Genomic DNA, 25490 nt, shown 5'->3' with positions numbered 1-25490 from the left:
TTGTTGGTCTGTTAAATGCATATTTTTTCCACTAATATCACACATTTATACAAGTCAGTGCTACCAGACATTATGGTAGATACTAAAGTTCATTTATAAGGACCTTCTCACTGCTTTTAAGAGGACTATTTATATAGAATGAAATAATGCCTCTCAAACATCAGGATTTAAGGTGTTGCTCCAAGACAGTTTCTTTCTCCTCCTTTCCCTAACTGAAAGAGCATCTTTAAATTATTATCCTGTTCTTAGAGCATCCAGAACAAACAACTGTAAAATGATGATTCTGAATGCAAAGTTTCTCTTAAAAATATTAATCTGATTTTGAATCTTTCATTTAGTTCATCAACATATATGTATTATTGAATAAATATTTAACCGTTAAAGAAAAGTTAATTTCACATTACATTAAAAGAGTTAAATTCACATCATAAATGTCATTTCAATTTTTTTTTTTTCCTCACAGCAGAACGACTTACCTGTACACTGTCCTCCATTTGTGGGATCCCCATAATACCCTGGCATGCATGTTTCACATTGTTTTCCTGTTGTTAAGTTTTTACATTGATCACAGACATTACTGTTGATGCAGGTGCTGTGGCCATTGCACTGGCAAGCTAGAATATAACATTGAAAAAGCCATTACTAAATTGCTCTTGGGAACAAAATCATTCCTATGTGGTTACAAAATTGCGGTAGAATGTAATTCTGAGGAGTTTAATCCTGACTAATGACCAGCACATATATTTGTACTCTGACACAAAACCTCTTTAAAACAGAATTGTGACAAGACACAAATTCACACAAAAGACCACAGGAGTTGACTATGTAGTGACATGCAAGTTTAAGGTGTGCGAGAAGGTCTTTTTTGCCATTGTGACTGAATCCAGTCCTCACAGCTTTAACAGGTTTCTTCAGTGATGAGGCAGCATTTTAAGAGGCAGTAAAGCACTAAGACCAACTGAAAACCCTCATACCTACTGGCAATCCACTGTGAAACATTTGAAAGGCTACTGTGATGGAGAACGTGAACAACTCGCACACTAACTTATATTTACTGGGGAGAGAGAACTTTAAAAAAATCATCCAAAAATCATCTTATTTTTAGTTCTGACCCTTGGATTAGTTTGGGCCATACCAAGGGATTTTAAGGACATCAGGATGACAAACAGCTCCAGTTCCTCCTCACTACTGTTGACTTTGGTGAAAGGAAAAAAAACTAGACTCCTATAGACATTATTTTTTTATGCCTGATCTAGAAGCATAAATTTACTTTTTATCATATAAACCACTGATCTTGCACAACACCTCCACTCCAGTGCTCCATGTTTTGGAGAAACTCAGAAAGTACTGATCACTATTGCAGCAAAATCACAATTTGACTTCTGCCAGAATCATTGATCCTGCTGCCAGGACTTGTCTGAACAACCAAGAGGTTTTGAAGAATGACCTCTCTATAGAGTGGAACCTCAGAGCTCGTAGTGCTCAGCAGATTAGCAATCTGTCAATTACACCAGTCTGTCAAATGTCAGACTATGTCAAACCTGTCAATTCCTTACTAGTGACAGGTGTGTAATACTCAGCAAAGGACAGCTATCTTAGTAAGATTTAAAAAAGAAAAAAGAAAAAGCATTTTTAATCTAAATGTCACAGTCAATTGGTGTCTTGACTAGAATTAAAAAAAATATTCTTACTGCATGATTTAAAAGTTTTTAGAGCTGTTTTAGAACTTCGTAATTTATTACATTTACAGCCAGGCTTGGCTCATAAACCATTAATACTCACAAGTTTACAATCTCCTCCTCCTTCGGTAGCTATGCCTATAGAATCATGTAAACAAGTATCAAACATTTCTGTACTACTGGAAAAGAAGCTTTCTCACTGTCTTGACTAAATTTCTTTAGAAATTACAAGTTTTATTCTTCCTAATACTTGATTTTTAGACAACCTTGTGGTGTCTTCCTCCAGGCAGTTTGCCATTCTGCAATTGGCTGCCTTTCTCAGCAAAAGCTACATGAAAATAGCATGAATTGCAGCTCCATTCAGGGTTTTGTTTATGTCTTAGACATTAAAGCAAATGTTAAAAAAAAAAATGCAGCCCAATAAACCAAAAGTAAAAATAGATAGTGCATTAAATAGGTGTTCTATTAAAGTGGATTGCCTGATTAAGATTGTATCATAATATAGAGAAAATGTTCCATTCTAATATTCTCTAACCAGTGGGTCATTGATTTATACATTTTTTGTTCTTCCTAAAGCTTAGTTTTGTATTTCTTAATTTTTCTGTTATTTAAAGAATAATGAAAGCAACCTTAACCAAATTTTTATTGTGAATTTTAGTTTGCTGCAAGTCATAACATTAACTGGTCATATATGACAGCTCTTATTTTTACATTTTGTTAAGACAAAGAAAATGGAAGAGATTTTAAATCAAATTAAAATATTTACATACACAATAAGAATCAATATAATCTACAATGTACATGGTGCACCAGATAAAAATTATACTGTAAAATCATAGACTCATTTAGGTTGGAAAAGACCTTTAAGACCATCAAATCCAACCAAAATTTGCTGATTTTCCTGAAAAAAGAAGTATCTCATTGAGAAAAGTGAAAATGTAGAAGAATTGCCCAATTCAACAACTTTCTGTGATAAAGTGCAATCAAACGGGAGACACAGTACTAAATAATTAAAATAATGAGAGACTGGATTATCATTTAAGTAAGAACTACAAGTTAGGTTTTAGAAAGTAATTTTTTCTTCAAGTTTTTTTAATGTACATCACTGGTAGCAACAGAGTGATTTTCCTCATACATATAAATGTAGCAAAATCTCCAGTGAAGCTGCCCTGGAGATAAGCAATTTTATGTCTAATTTGCTTTTGAACTCTGTGTTGAAATGGATGGTGGTACTGACAATTGTTGATAATTATAGTTTTAAGAAAACACTTAATACTAGGAAAATATATTAAAAGGATGTCTGCATTACCTTCTGGATCTAGTGTAAAGATACTTCATCTAGTTTTAAACAAACTAGTTAGAATCAATTCACACTGCTTTTTAGATGAGAAAGGCTTTGAAGACAAACTTGAGCTTGCATTCTACCTAAACCGCTCTTCTCATGAGAGGACATGCCAACACTATTTAGTTTTCTTTTTCTTTTTTTAATAGAAGATATTTGCCATTTTATTTATAATAATAGTTCATTTAAAAAGAAATCTGATGAAAAAAACAGAAATATATTTACATCCAAAGAAATACTACGACAGCTGCTTTGGGAACTACTGATTTCAAAATGACCAGTCAAAAAAAGAAACATTTTTATGCTACCTGCTGAATCCTAGTTTTAAAGATTCATTCTTATTTTCTGCCTGTTTGAATTTAAAATACTTACACCAACACAATTGCCCAGAGGCACTATAAAGAGCATGGATATGAACCACAATGAAAACTAAATGCATACATGAATGGACACAAATGGTTTAGCCAACTATATATTAATGTGACAGAATAATGTTCAAACTACATGTTATAACCTATTTATTTTTATTTCCATCCAAACAACAAACTCTTCAGTAGGCTTGTACAGACTTAGTATCAATTCTATCTTATTTCAAGTACACCAAATGTTGCTGTGCTATGAATAATAAACTGTGCTATGATAATCCATTACAGATAATATGGTTAAGAAAATTAAAAGCTTAAGAACCTATAGCCTATACCAATCAAAGTGAAATTTCATATCAAGTGAAATTTTAATCCTATGAATTCTGTAGGATGTGCCTCAAACTAATAAAACTAGTGGGTTTTTAAGCCAAAGTGGAAATTTGGTGAATTCTTTGTCAGACTATATAATATATACAGAATTTTACCCATGAAGAATAAATATTAACCAAATAAGGTAATGAAATCTTATAACTTGAACATTTTAGACAAGCAATAGATATATATTCATTACAATCTCACTAGTAGTATATACTATGTATTGCAGTGAAAGTCTAACCATGCACTGAACATACCTCAGGTTTAACATACAGACTAAGTACTGAAGTTTCCATGCAATGTAACATCATTCTATTGTTTCCAGAAATTTACTAGAGGCTTCTTTGTTCAGGAAATCGTATTACATGGTTTGGATTTTTTTGGTTCTAACACAGAACATTTGACAGTGTTCACTTGGTTTTACATTTCACTTCATTATCCTAAAACTTGAAAAAAATTTACAGTCCACCTATACATTTTTAAAAAAAGTTATCAAAATAAAATTTTCTCCAGAGATCCTGCTTTCTAAATAATATAGTGATACACATACTTAAATAAATATATATGTATAAACACACATATATATGCATACACACACACACACATAGAGTATGCTGATGAAAAAAGTACCCAGGAGAGCAAACAACATAGCTGCATGTACCCATAAAAGTTTGGATCCTAGGGAAGCTCCAGCTTCCAAATTCATCGGCAGTAGGAAGACGTGCCGGGAAAATAACTTTGGCATAATTACACCATTTATTCTAAAAAAGTTTTCAAGCGGTCTTTTAAACTGTATTATTTATTGTAAATTACCACTGGAGTTCTGTCAAACTCCCCAGTGTGCTTTTCATTTGCCTGCACTACTACACCACTGTTTTCACACACTGCTTTCAGGATTTGAGTATTTCCATACAGGAGGCTGTACCAGCTCAGCTTCCACTATCTTAAAGCACCTGACGTCTTGCTTACTTTTCCAGTGAACTTAATTAAAATACTATAATCAGATTAACATATCTCAAATTTAGACATCAGATGTTCTCTTTAAGACTACAAAAGCATACATTATATTTATTCAAAATATCTAAATGGTAGCCTGGAGGCACAGCTCAGATATTTGACAGCCTCCCATTCCCAGAGCCAACTGGGCTTTTGTGTGAGCAGGGGGGATGCAGGAAGCCCTGCTTCTGGCCATCAACGGTTGACTATAGATAATTTCCAGAAGAAAGCAAGATCCAAAGCAAATTCATATAGTTGGATTTGAAAAAGAAGAAGGATAGGATGGATGAAAACTTATTTACAAATAAGCTATTTTGGTTAAACTATTTGCATTGAATTTCACATGTGAGCTTGCATAACAGAAAGCACATTTGTGTTCAGTAGACAGTGACTAACTATATATTTAGGAAATATTTTGGAAAAACAAATCTCTCATGAAAATGGTATTTGTATTACTTGAAATAATTATGTTAATTTGGCATGCTTAAACAGACATGTTAAGAAAAAATGAAAGCCAACCTTACCTGGACACTGGATAAAAGACCACTCATAATTTTTCTCTTTTGGACAAAGACTAGCATCAAGCACCATTTCATTAGAGTGCATGCCAACAGGTTTCATTGGGCCTCTTGATGATCCTTCCAAACATTGCCCTTTTCCAGTGTTACTGGGATCGTTACACCATCCGCACCCAGGCTGTTCCAAACACTGTCCGCAGGTCCTCAGTCCAGAGCAGTTTTGAGCTTTATTACACAGAATAAAATATTAACACATGGGGGTTTTTTGTTTGTGTATTGGTTATGGTTTGGTGTGTTTGGTTTTTTTTTTCCTTAAATAAGATGCTAGGATTTTACAACAGCTGACAAATAAACAATTTTGCATTTCTATTTCCTTGTGCAAATTAAAAAACTTCCATAACAATATTAAAAATATCTTTGTTTTCTTTAAAAGTTGTACTTCATCAAAGATCACAGAATACACAGCAAGTGTCTGTTATACCACAATGCAACAAAGATTTCTAATAAACAAAGATAATGAAGCAGATCAATATTACATATCTTGATTAAATTTCATGATAAAATATATATATTCTGTGCTTATTATTAATATATACTATGGGATGCATATATTACTGATTTTACTGACATAAACAGCCCTTCCAACAGAAAGACTCTAGAATTCAAGACAAGGTCAATAATCCAAATATGAGTGATAGTAATAGTCCAAAAATTGTGATAATTCAAATTCAAACCAAAAATTTATTTGGGTACAAAGTATCCTGGGATTGCACCTTGAGTAATCATCTACAAATGCGACTCAATCCTCTCATATAGAACTTTTGAAACAAGCTAGCATACTACACATCTTTCAAAAGAAAAAAAAAAAAAGGATTCTTAAGATAGAAGTCAAAATTCCATCCCATTTAATTGAACTATATCAATCTCATCTGTTGAAGTCAACCAGGTTTCACATTTCTAGTTTGCATATGAAAAATCAAATCTCCTTCTAGATCTCTTATACTCTACTCTTCTAAAATAATTTCTCATGAAATGGTCTTCCTCATATTTTAAACCTATTTAGAACCAAATAAAATTCATATTCTGAAGTTATTGCCATTTCTTATTAAGAAATTAACAACTTAGTATCTTCAGGAAGACCATTAAGCTTCACAAGTTTATTGAGTTTTTTGTGCTATGTCTTAAGTTTTTTAAATTAATGTTGTCAACACTGAATCAAATTAACATCAGAATCATCTGAACATTGATCAATATGGGTCCCTGTCTCTTTTCAAATTAACTTTGTAGACATACATGAAATTCAGTAAGCATACATGAAATTCAGGAATATCCTGCCAGGAAGCCTAAGTTTCTTTTTAAAAAGAAAGTGGTTCAAATGTTTGGGGGGGTTTTTTTGGAGGACACTCAGATGGCTTCTACATGAGTGGAACCTCTCAATTTTGCTCAGCTGCAACCAGGACATTATATCCAGCCAATGAGCTATTTGGCCCACTCCATAAAGGCAATACTTGAATCCATGCTATAAAGGGTATATTAAGCAGTACAATTTAATTTCTAATTACATAAACTGACAGCAGAATAAAGCTAGCTACTCTCAGTTCAGCAACTATTAAAATTGTTTAAAAGTAATAAAAGTTGTCAGAGAAAAAAATACTCCAGTCGGCTAAAGTTATTTGCATCTATCAAGAAAACAAGTAGTTAAAAATCTGTTTGAGATCTCAAAAAGACTTTAACAGTGCAGAAAGCTGAAGCATGAGCTCTTGTATCATTAGACTTAGAAGAATCCAAATAGGAGGAAATTTTTCAAGTTTCCCAAATACAGAAAAAATAAAAATAAAAGGCGGAGGGGGGAGGGGTGTGTGGGAGCGGGGAAGCTCAACTGCTCTTAGAAATTGACATAAATCATGTGAAAAATCAGTTTTAAACAAGACCTAATCAGGTCTGAAGCTGAATGTTATAAATTTTGTTTTTTGAATACTTTAGAAGATAAGCAGAAAAATAAAGACCACCGTTCTGTACTGGTTGGCTTGCCCCTTCAGAGATGCACTGTAAATGATTCAAACAATTCTCGTGCTGCTATTTATAAAGCTTGGAGAAATCAGCTCTGAAGTATCAGCTGCACCATCTTTAGGGAAGATAGAACCAAAAGTGAAAATCCTCAGATAATCTCTGTAGTGGCATACAGCTGAAAAACTGAAGGGAGCTAACTGAGAAGTTACTGTTTATGGAAGACAGGGATATTCAAGCAATTTTTTTTTTTTAAATTTGAAATTCTAGAGGTGGTCCAAGATTGTTCAACTGTCAGCTATTCAATCAAAAGTCATAATGGATAGAAGATGTGGGAAAGAGTGGAATGCAACCTTTTCACAAGCAGGTATTAAAATGACAAAACGTCACCAATAAAACAGTGTTCTTCATTTTAATTCCAAATTGTGAAAGTAAATGTGAAGTTTTCAGTTGTTATATTCTTTTCTTTTAAATAATACAGGCTTGTGTGATTTATTTTTTTTCATTCAGAGCAAAACATGTAAAAACTCAGATATCATTCATAATAAAATTTTTAAAAGAATAATTTTTTAAAAGGTACAGTTACATTCCATTCTTTAAGTAAATAGAAACACTATCCCTTGATAAGGGAGTCTACTTAATACTTCATTACATCAGCAGCAACAATGATAGATCTACCTAATAAAATCTTCAAGTCATTTAGACTGAAACAATGACTGAGCCATGTTTCATTTGAACATTCATTTTCTTGTTTAAGTGCAAAATATCTAATGCTTAGAAAGTCTAAAAAAACCTGCTTATGGACACAGAATCTTGTTTTTCTGTAACAGGAACAGAAAATATACTTTCATACAAAACTGCCTCTACATAATGATGAGCTGCTATATAGCAAATCCCATTTGCCTTATTTAATACAAATGTTTACAGACCTGCCAAAAATTACAATTAAATTAAAAACAATTTCTTGTGTTCACCAAACAAATTGAAACTGTATGATGTACAAATACTATGTAAACATAAAAGCAGAATTAAAAGTTCATAACATATGTGCTATTTTTAAAAGGTAGGCATCATTCATATGGCATTCTGTCAGTTTTATCTCAAAATTTTCAATCTACTCATCTTCTGCCTCCAATACTATTTCATAAATTGCAAAATTAATTCCTTCCAGGAGTGAAAAAAGTTTAGTGAACTGTTATGAGAGAGAAACCTTTACATAAGTACAGGATTATTATTCAAAATACATAGCACAATAGATTAAGTGTTCCTATTATTTCTTTATTCTTAGATCAAACATGGGTCAATGGCTGGGTTTAGAGGACATAAGGATCCAAGGAACATGGAAACCTTACTTGTAAGTGCACAATGAACCTGGACACTAGAACAGAGATTAGTATCTGAAATTTACTAACTAAGCATAACTATGTTTACCAGAACAGGTCAATATTGTACCATTTCACTATACTCTATGATTACTAAGGATGAAGAAGGAATCTCATTTAAGAGGAATAGAGGCTCTTGGACAGTTTTACCTGAAAGAAGAATTCTCCTATGCCTTATTTTCCTTTAACACAGATGGATGTAGTGGCCTAGTACATAGAGCCACGCTGCTCTCCTAAGATTAGAATATATCTATGGTTCCTATGACAGTTATGGCAGGACCTTACTTTACTTAGTATTTCCTGAGGCTTAGGTGAAAACAAGTAACTACCTTTCATATTTTTCAGTATTTGTATCCATAATCTACTAAATGGAATCATGATCTAATTATAACCCTGAAGCATGTTGCTTCTTCTTGTCAACATCACCAATCCTGCTACAAAATGTCCAGAAATAAAATGTCCCGGTGGTGCTGATATCAAAAGACCCTTATGGAGAGGGAAAGGAAGTCAGAAGTAACTAGAAAAAACACTCACACAGAGAAAAACAGTAATGACAGTTCAACAGTACACTTCAGAAGTCCTACATATTAAGTTTGTGTCCTACTGGATTGGAGTCCTTTACAGGTAGAAAATATTTTAATCAAATCTTGCAGGACAGTAAAAATACTAAGAATCAGTCTTCTGTAGGATGGCAACTGAGGAACAGTTCTAAATAAATCATGACTGAGATAAGAATCTAAGGCACCAGGCAGCTTGCTCCAGCATCTACATGAATAATGGCACTGATAAACACAGGCACTGCACAGTGATGGGCTTAACAGGGTCCAGTCACTACAGACTTCGGAAGAAGCAGCTTTAGATGAATGCTACACTGAAAGCTACATTGAGTAGGTTTCTTATCGTCCTAGAGAGGCATTGTATCAATTTCTGATGAAATGTGCTTCCAAAGGTGACACCTGGGGAGTACCTTTGCCGCTTGACAAAGTAAGAAATCACTTCCCTTTCATCTCAAAGGACAAAATGAGCAATCTTGAACATTAATACAGCCTGACCCAGTCTGATCACACAGGACAAAAGTTTTCATCAGCTCCTTTACCGGCCTGATGGCCTAACGGAATTCCTTCTATTTCCATTAAGAGAATAAACAATCTGCAAGGGCTAATAGTCAGCATTTGCAAGTGAGAAGAATCTAAGGAAGACCAAGACCATTTGTTTTGCATCTGTGTTACAATACTCTCAAGACTATCATTATTATAAAATTGTTTTATCTTTGTGTGCTAGGAAAATGGACTGCTTTGAATATGACAAAATAAATCAAAATCTTAAAACCCCGGAATTCAGCTCATCTCCTTTCTTAATAACTTGATGTTGTATAAGTCTAAATTAGATAAATAATATGTAGAACTTAAACAGTATTCTGTTCCAGTTTATGGCTGTTGTTTGACACACTAACACTGGTCATAAAACATTCATGGTATTTTTTCTTTATCTGAAAACAATAAACACCTTTTACTGTTTCAAAAGACTAAATATGTTTCATTAGAAAAGAACTGCAAGTATTTTATTTGGATCTAGAAAAATACATACCCTGTATAGACTGCTCACATTAGTAGCTATATAAGGCCACTTATCTGAAATTATTTTTATCTTTAGTGAATGTGCTGTATCTTATTCATATAGATGCTCTTTTGAGTGGAAAAGAGTACAATAGTATATTTAATAGGATGAATTTGTTCATTAAGATACTCACGGGAGCATGTGGCGGTTTGCCATTCTAGACACTGTCCATATGGGAAGGAGATTATATAGGCGTTTGAGTCAACACATCGTTTTGTACTGCTGCACCACATACATTCCATACCATTACTCGTGCAGTTAGAACATGTTGTTCGCAGGGAGCATGGCTTTTTGCAGGGTCTGGCATTCTGGTTGGGACTGACTGGAAAAAACAACAAAACAACACAAACAGTTATAATTCTGAATAAAAGTTCAATCTCCTTTTTCTTTAATCATATGTTCCATTAGAAAAATCCTTGTTAAAGTGCTTGCTTCCTTAATTAGACATAAATAATTTAATCCAAACTTACGTTGCAGTACATAAATGCAATATTTTATAAAAGTCTTGAGTAATACTCAGTATGAGTCATACTATAGCTCTAAGAGTCCATTTAATTTCACAGAGTCCATAAACATTTCACAGCAGGTTTATCTATATACTGACGTAACAAATATAATATTCATTGCCTGGTAATGTCAGCTTAGTTACTCACACATACATGACAAAATAGGTCTCAAGCTTCTATAACAAGTACAGAAGAATTCTGGGTCTATTGTCATCATTAGTTTAACAGTGTATAACAAATATTCTACTCATGACTTACTTATCCCCCAAAATTTTGCCTTAAAGTATACATAGTCACTACAACCTAAAGAGAAAGTAACAAAAGGAAAATTGTTCAATGTAAAACAGATTGTTTTGTCTGTTTGGTTGGGGGGGGGGGGGGGGGGGGGGTGTTGGGTGTTTTCTTGGTTTGTTTTTCTCTACTAGAGACCACATTCTGACTAGGTTAATGGTACAAGTTATCTCAAAAGTCCTAACACACAAAACCAACTTGTATACCCTATCTCCTGATTTTTGCTTTGAAAGTAGTGTGCAAGAACAAAAGTATAGGAATTCCTAGGTAGGAACTCAAAAATTTACATAGCACTATATTTTCCGTATGGAAGCACCTTGGGAAACATTGGGATTAAGCCCTCCTATGTATTGCCATGTTTTTGTATATTATTGATTTATATTCAATACCAGCCAAGTTGTCAAGCCATTCTTCATCTGCTAATATAGTATGCCAAATCACTTAAACAAGGATGTTTCTGGATTTGACCAGCTATGCACATAATCAAGCTGTGGTTTGCAATTAATAAAAAAGTACAAAGAGAAAACTGACAAAAATCAGCTAACTGTAAAAATATTCTCATACAGCTGAAGGACTTTGACTTCTAGTCTTTGAAGCACCTCAAGATTAAAAAAAAAAAAAAAAACTAAAACAAGACACAAATTACAAATGCATATAATGCTGATCTAATTCTAAAATACTGCCTCTTGGTAATGTCATTTGTGCTCCACCTAGCATATCCTTTACATTTCAAGATGTCTCTTCATTGTGACTATATATTTTACTATTCTGAGAAACATCTGGTAAGTAATTATTAACTGAAAATTAAGAACACTGAAAGATTATATTTTTAGGAAATACAGATGGCAGTAGCAACAAGTGTACAACATATATTTTGCAATTACATTACTATTTGGATATGCTTATAAGAGAATAAAGGATTGGTAAGATCATGCTTTGGTTACACAAGTTATCAACTGACAATTTCACTGCAAAAACCATCAGATTGATAGGCAGTGTTCCCAACACAACAACAATGCAGCTCTTGTCTGGTTTTGACCAGACAAAGCACAAAATAAATCTGAAGGGAAAATGTAAAGAACTTCATGTTCTCGACCTCACAGCTATGAAGAGAAACAGGACAATCAGAGCATGAAAATGCTAATTGGAACTGTCATGCATCTATTTGCCACAGTAATCTTCATACACAAACACACCTAAAAGATTGAAACAAGAATGTTGGTTTTGTGAGTCTTTTAGACAAGTAAAATGTTCACTGATGTTCAGCAAGATTCAGAAAGAAAATATCAGCCTTGCTGAACACCTCCACAGACACTTTCATACTACAATCACTGTTGTCACTGACTACTACTGATTTAGATGCAACTTATAAGACTTCAGGTGTAATGCAAAGTAGGCTATGTAAACTAATTCACAAATAAACTTTTGCTGCTTTAGCAATATTATTTGTTTTCTAGATTTAAGCACTATATTTTTCAAAAATACAAAAGTAATTTTTTTGTAATTATTTAATCCAAATTGTCCAAAATTCCCTCTTAACCAAATGAAAACCCAAACAGCTTGCTAATCATGACAGTAACAGTAACTGAGTACAAGAGATTGCTTACCAACAGGTTTTTCACACACAAGACCATCTGCCATTGCAGTGCATGGATTCGCTTTCAGACCTGCCACCTCTGCTCTTTCTAGATACGCACAGAAGCCAGAGTCATTTGGCTCTCCAGGAAGCCACTGCAGAGTTGTATTTGTAAAAGGAGACATGTCATCCCATCCCCAGTAGGAGATATTGATCTTGCGTAAACCTACCCAAGGTGAAATTTTCTATGAATCAGAATGAAACAAACGTGAGATGATTAGTTAAATGGTTTGGGCTTTTTTTTTTTCGTGTTAAAACATTTCAAAGAATAGCTCAGCAGCAACAACTTCACATTTTGAGAATTCACCATGTTCTTTTCTCTTTACCATCTCATCAGTCATTGTCCATAACAGTTTTTATCTTAATTGTTCTATCTTGTTGAAGGCCCCCTATAAAAAAAAAAAAAAAACCACACACACAACAAAAACCCCACCCACTATATGTTTCTGTTCTACTAAAAATCTCTGTTCTGTTAAAGTCGATTAATATTGTTTGATACAGAGTCAGAAACCAAACCAAATGGTCATAATGTTTTGGGTTTTTTTCCAGTGGCTACTATACTGATTACTAATTGCTAGTCCAGTGTGGATAATAAAACACACATAGGTTAAGATCAATTCATGGAAATCAAAAACCTGGAAAAAACAGGACAAATATTCCATCCTCTAAGATCTGTACTGCTGATACTGATCAACACCTTTAGGTAATTCAGAGACAGAGATGAAAGTTGTACATCCACAACTCCAATGCCATTAAATACACATTGAATACAATTATATTATTGATTTATAAGCTATAAAAAACCTAGTCTAGAAAAAAAATAAAATTAATTCTCAAAAAATATTCAGGAGGTATCAGTAAAGTTACATTACAAATTCCACTCCTTTCTATAATTTCATCATTATACAATCAGCAAGAGAAAAAGCAAATTTTGAGACACAAAGGCCTTTGTCTGTTCCAGGATAAATCTACATACATTTCTTGCTCCCATCACTATAAAAACGTCAAGATGCCAAACCCAAACACATTTCCTCGTGTTTTCTCCATGAATACAGTTTTCTCTAACCCAGGCTTAAAGATAAGGAACAGAGATATAGAGTCTGTGGGCTGTGACAGGTATGTGGTAGTAGGTGAATACCAGAGCACCAGACACCACAGCTGTCTGCAGCAGGCAAAGGTGAGATGCTATCACCTCCAAAGCAGAGATGTTTGTTCTGATTGTGAATTAGGTTCTCAAGTGATTTAATTTATAGGCCAAGGTAAGTAAAACACTATAATATATACCTAAAGGGTACCTGCTGCAGTTCAAGATCTATGTGTTATTTCACAAGTGAACCAAGAGTCACTGCCTTCATCTCTGAGAGATCTTTCATCTTTGATCTCACATCTTTCTTTGGCTACTCAAGTTTAATCCATGGCTGAAAAATTTTTCAGAGCTCTTAAATCTACAATTGCTCAGAGCATTCCTCTTTCTTCCCTGCCTCGTTAGACCAAACTGAAATATAAAGGATTATTATTTTTGCTTCAGAAATACCAGTGGCAATTACTTCTTAAAATTCATTAGGTAGATAATCTGTATTCCAAATCTCCCTAAAATGTAGTCCCTATGCTCTCCTTCTTCTGTCCTATCAGTTGAAAGAAGGATCAAAAATTGCTACAACAACTAACAGACTTACAGATGCAAGAACAAGCTTAAATAAACCAGCAAATGACTAAGAAATGTTCCATTCCATAAGCAGTGATGTACTCTGGAAGACTCCTGAACAGCAACTAGAACATCCAGAAAAAATTCTCTATTCATAACTTCATTGCTACCCCAGGTGACCAACTTTCCAGGTGTCTGTAAGAGCTCCCACATTCTGGATACTAGAATGCAAGCAGCAAAAGAGGAACTTGGGCATCTGGAAAGGGGTAGATAATACATCTGTTGTCTTTTTTATTATTTAGTTGCTTAGATTGCTGTATGTGTGTGCAGTCCACATGCATCAGAAAACCTTAGATATTTATCTGCATCTCTAGACATCTCTGTAGAACGCTAAGCGTGCATGCCAGGCATGTATAAAAAATGTCAGGGGCTTAGACAGGATAAATTGCTGACAAACACAGACCTAAAATAACCCTAAATGCCTACTTTGGGGCTAAGAAATTCTAGCCAAGAGAACCTTCAACATATTACCGACTGTTTCGATTGCACTGCCAAATAATTTGGCCTCAGCACGGTATATTGAAAACAAAGATCCTATTCCAGCTATGGTGAAAAGCATGTCAGGCCAATAATAAAAACTGACAGTGCAGCAGTGACATTTGGAAGAAATTATTCTTTGAGTAAGAGAGTGTCTCAGAACCCCTTTAATGATGACAAAGTCCCAGGGAGGATCATGAAAGCCAGAGGAGCCTTAGGAAATAAAAGCAGCATCCCTGAAATGAAAGATTTCAAGCAAAGGCAAGACATATTGTAGCCATCATCATTCTCAATAGCTGTAATATCTGGACAACTTATAGTCTTCATGTTGGACAACTCAAATTCCATATGTACCATCTCTGGCTCTTTGCTAGTGTAACACATCAAAATACAGACCTGAACGCTGATTAGTATGCTATCAAATACACACCACTGAGCCTTGCAGGCTCACTTATGCTGCTCTGGGCATGTTGTTAGGATGCCAAAAACAGATTATCCAAAACATTTTTTTAATGTCTGATTAAAATATGGTAAATAGCTGAGAAATAGGCCACCAAAATGCTCCAAGGACACGCTTAAAGCACATATTCAATTATGTGGCATTAAATCCATGATGTGGTGGCCTACAGCTGAAGACTGCTGGCGATAGCAGAGATTGAGTGTTGATACCAGAAAAGCTTATCAGCAAAAATAACTGCTGCTGCACTGCACGAAAGCCAACAGGAAAAAGCAAACAGTGAATAGAGAATTCAGGAAGTTCCACCTATGACACCTGCAGCCACCAATGTGCTGTGACTATCAAACTAATTTCTTCACAAAAAAAGAATGAATCTAGTCCTTATCTCTCAAACTGATGAAAGGTTCACTCATAATAGCTGGGAGTCTCAAAGTACTTGAAGCAGCTGAGGGACTTCAAAGGTGCCGGAATGAGAATGCCAATGCAGTTTCTTCTTCAGGCTTAAAAAATAATGAGTTGACCAACCTTCACTTGAACTCTATGGTTGTTTCATTTAATGCAAAATGAATGTAGGAAACTGATTCCTTTACTTTGAATATCTTGCCAAAGATGTTTCTGAAGAGGATCAGACAGGAAGGAAACCAGACAACCTGTTCTCCGTACCCAGAAACTCACCGATGTAAGATTCTAGTTTCCATGCCTCTTGAGAAAATGTTGTTATCAAACCAGGTGGGTGAAAAACATCATACAAATCAACTCTTCACTTCAGAAAAACATTGCTGACATGAAATCAACCACAAATATGTCTATTTTTTCCTTCTCAAGAATACCATCTTCTTTACTGGAAGGTCAGATGATCTTTGCTCAACACGTAAGTGGAAAGAAAGTTACTCCTCAGAGAGTTCTGAAGACTTATTCTTTCTTTTTCAAGGCCTTGATGAATGTATACTTTCAAGATGTCCAAAAACCACAATCAAGAAACCTATCCTATCCTCACTGCACTTGGCACTTAGTAAGTTGTTTAGATTCAGAGATGAAGAGAAACCTGCAACTCAGCCAGAATCAGTTCCTTTTCTATTTGAGGAAGGAGGAAAAGCTCCAGCACACATGTAAATGCATGCACATGTGAACATGTCCACATTCAAGAAGTTGTCAGGAAACATTGACACGACCTAGTTCAGGAAATCATTCTCACTCAAGACACCTTTGTCTTAACACAGCAGGCCTGCTTAGCTTATGACTAGCAAGCCAGACACCAGGTGAGTAGAAATGTACTGAAACTTTTTCCAAGTGATTTGACTGTGCTGTTCTTCAAGCTATTATATCTAGTGCACATCACAATTTTCCTGGGTGCTTTAAAGTAGTCCACACTAGCTGGAGTTGTCAGTCCACTGGCAAGATAAGTGAACAACACTCCAAATCCATGTGGTTCCTACTATTACTAGAATTTTCTTTTAATGTCAAATGCATGATCATCCTGTGCTGCACCAATAAAGGCACAACAAGGTCATCTGGAGACTTTCAATGTCTAAGCTCAGTAGGACCCACTCTTGCCACCTAGCAGATTTTATTGGACCTACCTCCACCTTCATTGATCTGAAATAGAAAAGGGAGTGTTTGCTGTCTGTAAAGAAGGTGTAAGAATTTCTTAATGCAAAGTACGCTCTGCAATGCTCTAGCATTAAAGAAAAGCAACAAGAAAAACAGTAAGATCAGCAATATCTCCTACTTCTTTGTTGACATAAAACCTAAAATTATTTCAATTGACATTATTTTCAAGCTAGCAGAAGTTAATTGTCATGTTTGTTTTAACAAAGTATGTTTTTAAACAAGTAAAAGAAAATATCTTAACAGTTGGAAAAGTTTAGTAATTAATATAACACTTCATATTTTTACACATTAGCTAGTAAAATACTTCTTTATTTGATGTCTTCACTTCCCTAATACTTTAGCCTTACTACCTGTTACAACTGCTATTAATAAGTAATGGAAAAGCTTCTGCTTTGCATAGATATAGGACTAACCATTTTCTTTGAATCATAATCTTAACTTTGAATTTCTTAACCAAGATTCTCAACTTTATCTAGTGAATGATCTTCTATTTATGCCTTAAATTTTTTCACTTTTAAACCCATTATATTTTTAACTAATGATTTATCATTACTTTGGACATCAGCATTGAACATTTTTGGTCCCATTTAAAATCATGAAGAGTTAAAAGCGGGTGGCCAAATCCATCTTGGGAAAGCTTGTAATGGGCCTTACTAACATTGCACTGGAGAATGCAATCAAATATGTCTTGAGAACTATTCTATAGCTTTATCTCACTACACTGCTTAAAATCTAGAACTATTCTCTACAATGTTTCTCTTAGCATATCTTGCCAGGCGAGTTTTGAGAACTCACAGACCATTTTAGAAGCCATACACCTGGGCTTGAAATGCACATAATCATGGTTTATCTGGTTTTATAGAACAATCTTTTATAACACTGATAACAAGTTGCCAAAAAACCTTTTAAATGAGAAATCAACCTTTAAGTTTAAAAAGATTTAGGAATTATTAAATCCTGAGACAAATTGCTAGACAGACCTTTATTTTCATGACAGAAGAGCAAAATTGCAACCAGTTGATGCATACCAATAGAATATCATTGTGTACTCACATCTACAGTCTTAGGCATAAGGCAAGGTTTTAGCCATTACAGGAATGTATTAAATATTGATCTCTAATAACTTCAAAAATGGTCTCTTCCCTTATTTTAAACCACCCAATTTTAATTTTCTTTTAAGTAGTAATTATGGAACTATGTTAGAAAGGAAAATTGTGTAACCTTAACTAGAGCGCTGACACTTCAAATTAAATCCACTGTTTACTTAGAAAATTTAAGTCAGACTAAGTTGCTTTGAGATCTACATTGAATGTGATCATTTATAGTCATGACACATTTTTCAGGCACTACTACTGCCTCAGCACTAATTTAATGAGGGCTGAATAATCTGCAGATGAGTGAAGTGAGCAAGTCTACCTTTACTGAATAGCCAATTACTACTGAGGCTCAAAATTCTCCTCTGTTTCTTAATTATGTAAATTGCTAAGGAATTATGTATCTCTTTCAGAAATTTATCCCTACCTTTATTTAAATTCCTTTCATTTTGAATATTAAATTGTCCTGGAAGAGTATGATACATTTCTGACTCATTTTCTAGTATGTGCATCACAATATGCTACTACCAAACCAGCAAACTTCTCAAGAATCACTTGAACTTCTTGATTTCTAGGAAAATAGTTGCCCTATCAAGAAACACACAATTAAACTTTGAAGATACAATGGTTCCTTAGTCCTCACACTTCCACATCATTCACAATTTTGAGATGGGCTTGCAGTGAGTTTGGCTCTTTTCTGCAACATTATGAACAAAAAGACCTGCTTACTGCAAATAAGATATATATGAAGAGAAACCATCCATTCTTTTTACTACCTCACTGCTTCGTTTCTATTCTTTAACTATGCATCAGTTCTAACTATGCTAGATATCTGCACATTTCATATTTTATAAATATTTACCTAGTGAATGACACATTATAAGCAGTGGAAGAAATCTTCATGATTTTTAAGTGTCTCAAGTATCTATTAGACACAAACGATGAAATCTAAATGTAACTAGTAGTAGGAGTTATGCATTAGGTCACAAATACACTTATTTCTCGTACTCTTTTCAAATTTTGCTGTTATGTCATTGGTTTAAAAAAACGTGTAAAATCTGACAAACTGAAAAGACTACAACTTCCCCAATTTCCATCTACAGATATTATAGCCAGTATTCCAGTGGGATTTTGGGTTAGATACTCTCAAGTTTTGGTCTTTGTAGGGGAAAATTTTTCTGGAAATTGAAATTCTCTTCACAGGTATCCAAAGCAAGCTGAGCTCCCCACTTCCTGAAAGTAGGAAGACAGTTTAACTAGAGGTGAACTAAAGGACAGTGTAACAACTCTAACACAGAGACGAAGTGCTGAAATAAATTATTAGACTTCCAAAACCACAACAGTAATGTGAGACTGCTAGAAACTGTAGTGAAGAGACTAATTCAGAAAAGATGTCAGCTTCACTACAGCCAAACATATGATAAAACAAAACCAGCCTTCTGGGAATACTTTCAGCTACCATGGAATAACATTGCCATGCAAAACTCACTAATTAACTGCAACCTACACTCAATTGTAATTTATAAAGGATGCTTAGCCCTGAGAACAGCGAGAATGGGGAAAAGTTGCAAACAGTTTATATAATGAAACACATTGTTTGAAACTGTATTCATCTTTCTTTATGCTTACTACACCAAAACTAAATCTTCTCAGAATTTATTGCATACTAACAAGGGAATTATTATTTTTAGTTAAATCCCACAGTTGTGAGCAAAATCCCAAGAGAACTAATTGCACTTTTAAATGAATATACAACATTTTAATACTAGCAGGAACAATTAATTAACCTCATATTGCTGTTTAATCTAGTTTGCAGAAAACCCAAAATCTTCCCTTTCATAAAATTCTGCTTACTAGGTCAATAAAACAGCAGAGAAAAAAAAAAAAAATCAAGTCATTTTGCTTTAGTATGGAAATCTGCAGTCTATCCATTGTGTTTATTTTTGCATTCTCTTAAAGAAATTAATTTATTTTCAAGGAAAAATACAAATTAGACTTTAATTACCGGTGATAGTTTTAGAATACATCTGCAAATTCAACAGTGTTTTGAGTTCATACTACAAAAATCTTTGTTTTGTCCCTTTCTTTAGTACCAAATGAACCATCTCTTTATCCTTTAAAAGGAGGTAATCTATTAATTTCCAATTTAGTATTGGAATTAAGAGAAATTATTAATATACAATGAGGTCTGGATAGGGTGTGGAGACAATGACAACCTCTTCCCTCTGAATTCTTCCAAAGCATCAATGTTCTGTATTATTCTAAACATGAAGAAATTGTCCTAAATTTGTCTTAGAACAAGGACTTTGTGTATTAGAAAACAATCTACAAAGTCCCATGTTGTTTCGATGAACAATAAAGAATTCTTAAGTCCTTCCAGGCTGTAATATTTACTGACACTCTTCTAACAGTTTGTAAAATGCACAACAGTTACCAAGTTGTTTTTCTTTTCTCAGTATAAGATTATCAAATACAGCAGACAAAACCATATCCATATTCTTATTTCCAAATGTTGCTGACACATACACTAATCCTGAAAGCTTTTGTTTCACATAGGCAAAGGATTTTAAAGCCTTTGATATTAACCACACAAGTCAAACTCCACCATAGATAATACAGATGAAAGGCGTAGTATTCACCTTACAGTTGCTCTGACTACATCTGTGAACTCCACACCACCACCTGTTACAAAAACAAGCCATCTAAAATGAAATCTCACTCCTTAAATCATTATAATAGCAGTTTGAGAGGACAAGGCAGACAAAAGAAAATCAAGAGGTTTCAGAGAGCCTCTGTCACACCTGATAAGACATGTAGGCTGTCTCACACAGAATAAATGTATCTGGACAGACAGATACAAATGAAAAAAAAATTTTTTTTGCTTTTCTAAATGCCACTGAAAACACTAGAATAAATCATGGTAGCATTTCATTAGAGATTCTGATAACTAAACGATCATTTAACCCAAGATATACTTTTAAAGTGCATACATTTGTCTACAGTTGCATAAACTGTATGCAAGGTATCTCAAATTTATATCACCACATTGGCTGAGGACATACTTCATTGAAATAAAGATATGCTCGGCAGGATGTCACCTTGTAGATGTTCTAAGCTCTGAAATGTAAGAAAAATCTAGCTTCTAAACACTTAAAAAAAGCTATTTCTCATCTATACCTCAAGCCAGTCAGGTAATATCAGTCATATCAATATTCCATCACACACTATTAGATTTCAAGGCCTCCCGTACAGTATTTTAATAAGAATCAGGGAGTGGGGGTAAAAGGCAGCAAAATAAATAACTAGAGAAATCATTGTCATTTGTGATTGTTATTTTCATTTCATTTACATTGTCAACTATCATATCAAAGAGTGGACAGACAGAATGTGTTTCAAGGCTGCAGTAAGTATTACAATATCGAGGGAGATTCTCTGACATAGAAGAATTACTTTTCTCTCACTTTTATTAGCAAATAATAGAAAAAACATGTCTTTCTAGTAAAAAATGTTGCTCTGTCCAGATCCTTCATTTATTGGGAAAAAACAAAAAACCTTAAGTACATAACCTATGTTTATATCTCCTTCTTGAAATGGAACACTAAAAAGGATAATACAGAATATTTTGATTCACAGTATATGTCCCTAAACTCTGGCTTTCAGATTTAGCATAACACAAAGGCAATCCTTAACTGCTGTTTCCCTTGTAGGCATCTCAGTTCATCTGCAAAATAACAGCTTTGCAAATCACATACTAGCTTGATATGAGCTTTAATTATTGCTCATAATAATCTTTCATTCTTCTGTAAATGTAAAATCTTAAACTACTTAAACTCTGAGGGGGCTATACAGATGAGGAAATGCTACATGTTCTACAAACCAAAACACACACTTTTTAAAAAGTCCTTTGCTAAAATGAACTGATTTGCTTGTAATGGAATCTTATTCTGCTAGGACATCCTGTCTGAGCATACACCGTAGGGTTTGACATCTTTTGAGCATACATGTGTTTCATATACATGTACCAATGAAGTGGGTGGGCTTTCCAGTTTAAACACAGAAATCAGCATTTGAATATTTAAATGCTAAAAAGCTGAACCTGACCACCCATGGACAGGTAATTAATCTTCAGTTTCCCTTCTCCTGTCCCACAGTTAACAAGTTAACACGGATCACATTCCTAAGGAATATTCTGATGGCAGCTCCCTGTACTTGCCAGAGGCATGTAAGAGTTTTCAGCCCTCTCCCTCCCCCACCATTATCACAGAGAGCTAATTAGCTCCTGGCTCATTCTGGTACTGCTGTGCAGGGAATCTCCACATGCTTCACATACCAGTACAGCTTCTCTGTGACCCTTTGGTCCCACATACTAGTTACGTAGGGAGCTAGTGTTTTCTGGAGAAGCATACATCTTTAGCACCTTCCTGTTCTCAACTGCTTGCAGCCTAGCTACTTACCACCCAAAACCAATCCTGCAAGCACTTTTATACATACTGATGTAAAAGTCAGGATTCTTTTCTCTGTTACAGTGAAAATTATTTTGTCTTGTTTTGATTCCTGCTGTCACAGTGCATTGAAAAGGGCTAGGGTTTCCGAGATCAGTGTTAGAGCCATTCTCTCGAGTCACATCTTGAAAGTAAACAGTAACCTGTAATAGTTAAATTTTTTAAGGAGAAACCCTTGGGAACTGCTGTATCATTAGCTTTAAACATGAGATTTCCTTAATATCCTACACACGCTTATATCAGTCTTTAGCACCATGCTACATTTCTTTGAAGGCATAAACTTCCCTCTCTTTGGATGAGTCCCTAAAATAGTTTTCTCAAAGCAAATTTAATTCACATAAACATCAATTACAGTTACTCAAGTTACCTGAAGTGTATACTTCTGTATTTCATCCAGAACAAATTCCACTTCTTTTGAGGTTGTTAATGAGGCAAGATTCCCACTTAGATTGTAGCAATACAGTTTGGCATTGTCATAGCTTTCACGACTAGAATTGATGCGGAGGCAGGCATCTCCAATATGACTCCATCCTTCCCCACACAGATGAGCTAGTGTAAAAAACACACCATTAACACTGATTTGAACAAACTTTTAAAAAAAAAAAAATCTAAGGGTGTCTGAATTTTATCTTCCTGAGATCATAATGCAAAATACATCCAACATGCAATTTCCCTTTTCACGTCACAAATTCTAAAACACCAAGTAGTATCATACTGAATAGTGTATTTTTATGAAAGGAAATTTTTAATAGTTTATAAAATATTTATAAGGCATATGCTAAGTTTCAGCATAGCTATCATTATGACACTATTTCTTTCCTGTATTCAGATTAGAGAATTTAATATTAAAGATTAGATTATGTACATAGTTAATAGTGCTTTAACCAATCACTTTACCTAAACATTATGTATATTTCAAAATCTGAAGAAAATTGCCCTAGAATTAAGAGATCACAACTTTACCCTATGTTTGCTTTAACATCCTATCTTTGCATTTAGATTTGCCTAAATACAACTGCAGAGTGGCAGGAAATTCAGATACCATCTTAGAAAATATTTCCTCTTCAACATATTCAGCATTACTCAGATTCAGATCACTATTAAAAGATAAGTAATTCAAAGCAACTGATACAGTTAATCTTTAAAAATGCAGTTTTAAACTGCACAGAATAAATTGATTAAAGTTATTTAATGAATAATCTCTATGGAAAAAAACTGAATTCATTACTTTCATCTGGACATGAAGATCAAATGGAAAGGTTCTGATATCTAAGTGCATATATGTAGCTATGAATATGAATTTTTATAATTTTTATATTAGCACTTTAATATTCACTGCTTTCATAGTATTACCAACATTAGACAATCAAGAAACTAGATTTTAGGCCCTATCTGCACAGGAAAAACTGAAGTATAATTTATAAGATAAAACCCCAGCTAGAAAAAGTAACAGTGTCAGTGAATATGTAACAGTAAAGGACTCAGTATGCAATTCAGCTCTGTACTCGGTGACCCCCACAGGTTAGAACTTGTCAGTGGCTTGTGCAGAGTGAAGTACATGCCATTATGCCTTTAATTACTATCTCTCCTAACAAGGTTAAAGGTAGCCTTGATATACCCAGCAGTGATGTAATTACATCTGTGTTCACCTGTACAGGCACAGGCAGGCAGGCAGAGTCAGCATGAGTAAAAAGAATCCAGAACTATTCATTGAACAAATATTCTTTGGCAACAATAAAGGAGATGTAGTCTGTTTTTAAATCAACAATAAAAAGCAGCATCGCTGCCCCACAGCCCTTACCAGGTAGCGCCTGGCACTCCTGCTGCCGCTGGTCCCACTGGCAGTTCAGGTGTAGCGAGCAGCTTTTGCAGCTGGTCAGCTTATTGCAGATCTGCTCATTCCTCACATGACATTTGGTGTAGTTTTTAACTGACTGTAAAACAGACAAAAGAGGATCTCAAACATATGCCAAAAAAATCAACAAACCAGAAGTCAAAACTGAAATACACAGCAGGTGGGTCCCTCCGAGAAAAAGGTTGAATTTAAGCTCTTTGTCTAGATCCCCTTATTAGTTGCGGAGAGTACAAAATGCATCTGTAGAGCAAAAATCACCCCATCTGCCCTACACAACTAACTTGGAGTGGGTCAAACAGTATTTGAAGACATCACTTCCCTGCACAGAACCCAGGAAGAGCTTAAATAACCAAACTAAATCTCTATTTCTTAAGATTGCTACGGGATAAGCTCTCGCTAAATTATTTCATCTTACACAAGTTAAAGCAAGCAAAATAATCATACAGAATATTAAAAATGGCACAAGATACAGGTGTAAAGCAATTACATATCATTGACTGAACGTGCAAGAATATGCTTTGCTTTTTTTTAATCTGGATTAAATGAAACAAAAATGGGAGATATAGACCCATAGTCCCAAAACACAAGAGAGAATTGTCAAAAGTTTCAATCATGCTTTTTTACAGATTTAATTGCAAACCTGTATGCAACATAGCTAGTATAAAATTTACAGAATCTACACAAAACCATTTTGTCAGACAGTGACATAAAACCAGAAATAATATTACTCCTTCATTATCTTAGTATACAAGAGAAGGAAGGAATTTTAACTTGGGTTTGGTGAAAACTGAGACCTTCCTTTCAAAGTTAGGCATTTTGAACATGAATCTTTTTTCCCCTCTGCATAGTACTTTTAATTAGGACATAATATTGATATCTTATTTAATAAACTGCCCCAAATACTCAGCCAATTGATCAGTTTATCCATGAAGATGTCTCTACTAACTTAATTTCAAGGTAATAATTAGAAATAAATCTTAATTCAAGACAGCTTTATACTCACAGAACCACAGAATAGCTGAGGTTGGAAGGGACCTCTGGAGGTCATCTTGTCCAACCCTAACAACTCTTGTCT

General features: G+C 34.4%; 1 protein-coding gene across 9 annotated transcripts in view; it reads right to left on the bottom strand.

Moving 5' to 3' along the window:
* Positions 1–25490, bottom strand: part of ATRNL1 (attractin like 1) — a 520660-nt gene that overhangs the window by 379381 nt on the left and 115789 nt on the right. For 7 of the 9 annotated variants that reach the window (XM_074907804.1, XM_074907808.1, XM_074907810.1 and 4 more), the window contains exons 14-19: positions 24362–24494; positions 22928–23109; positions 12686–12899; positions 10415–10603; positions 5282–5500; positions 477–614 (exon numbers count right to left, since the gene is read on the bottom strand). In XM_074907804.1, the coding sequence (XP_074763905.1) occupies positions 477–614; positions 5282–5500; positions 10415–10603; positions 12686–12899; positions 22928–23109; positions 24362–24494 (1075 nt within the window). Of the gene's footprint in view, positions 1–476; positions 615–5281; positions 5501–10414; positions 10604–12685; positions 12900–14461; positions 14474–22927; positions 23110–24361; positions 24495–25490 lie in introns of all 9 variants that reach the window. The other 2 variants (XM_074907807.1, XM_074907805.1) reach the window with 1 other exon arrangement.

The sequence above is a fragment of the Athene noctua genome, chromosome 5, assembly GCF_965140245.1.
Source record: "Athene noctua chromosome 5, bAthNoc1.hap1.1, whole genome shotgun sequence".
NCBI classification, from domain to species: Eukaryota; Metazoa; Chordata; class Aves; order Strigiformes; family Strigidae; genus Athene; species Athene noctua.
The sequence above is the reverse complement of the archived record's forward strand: the minus strand, read 5'-3'. Positions and strand labels throughout refer to the sequence as shown.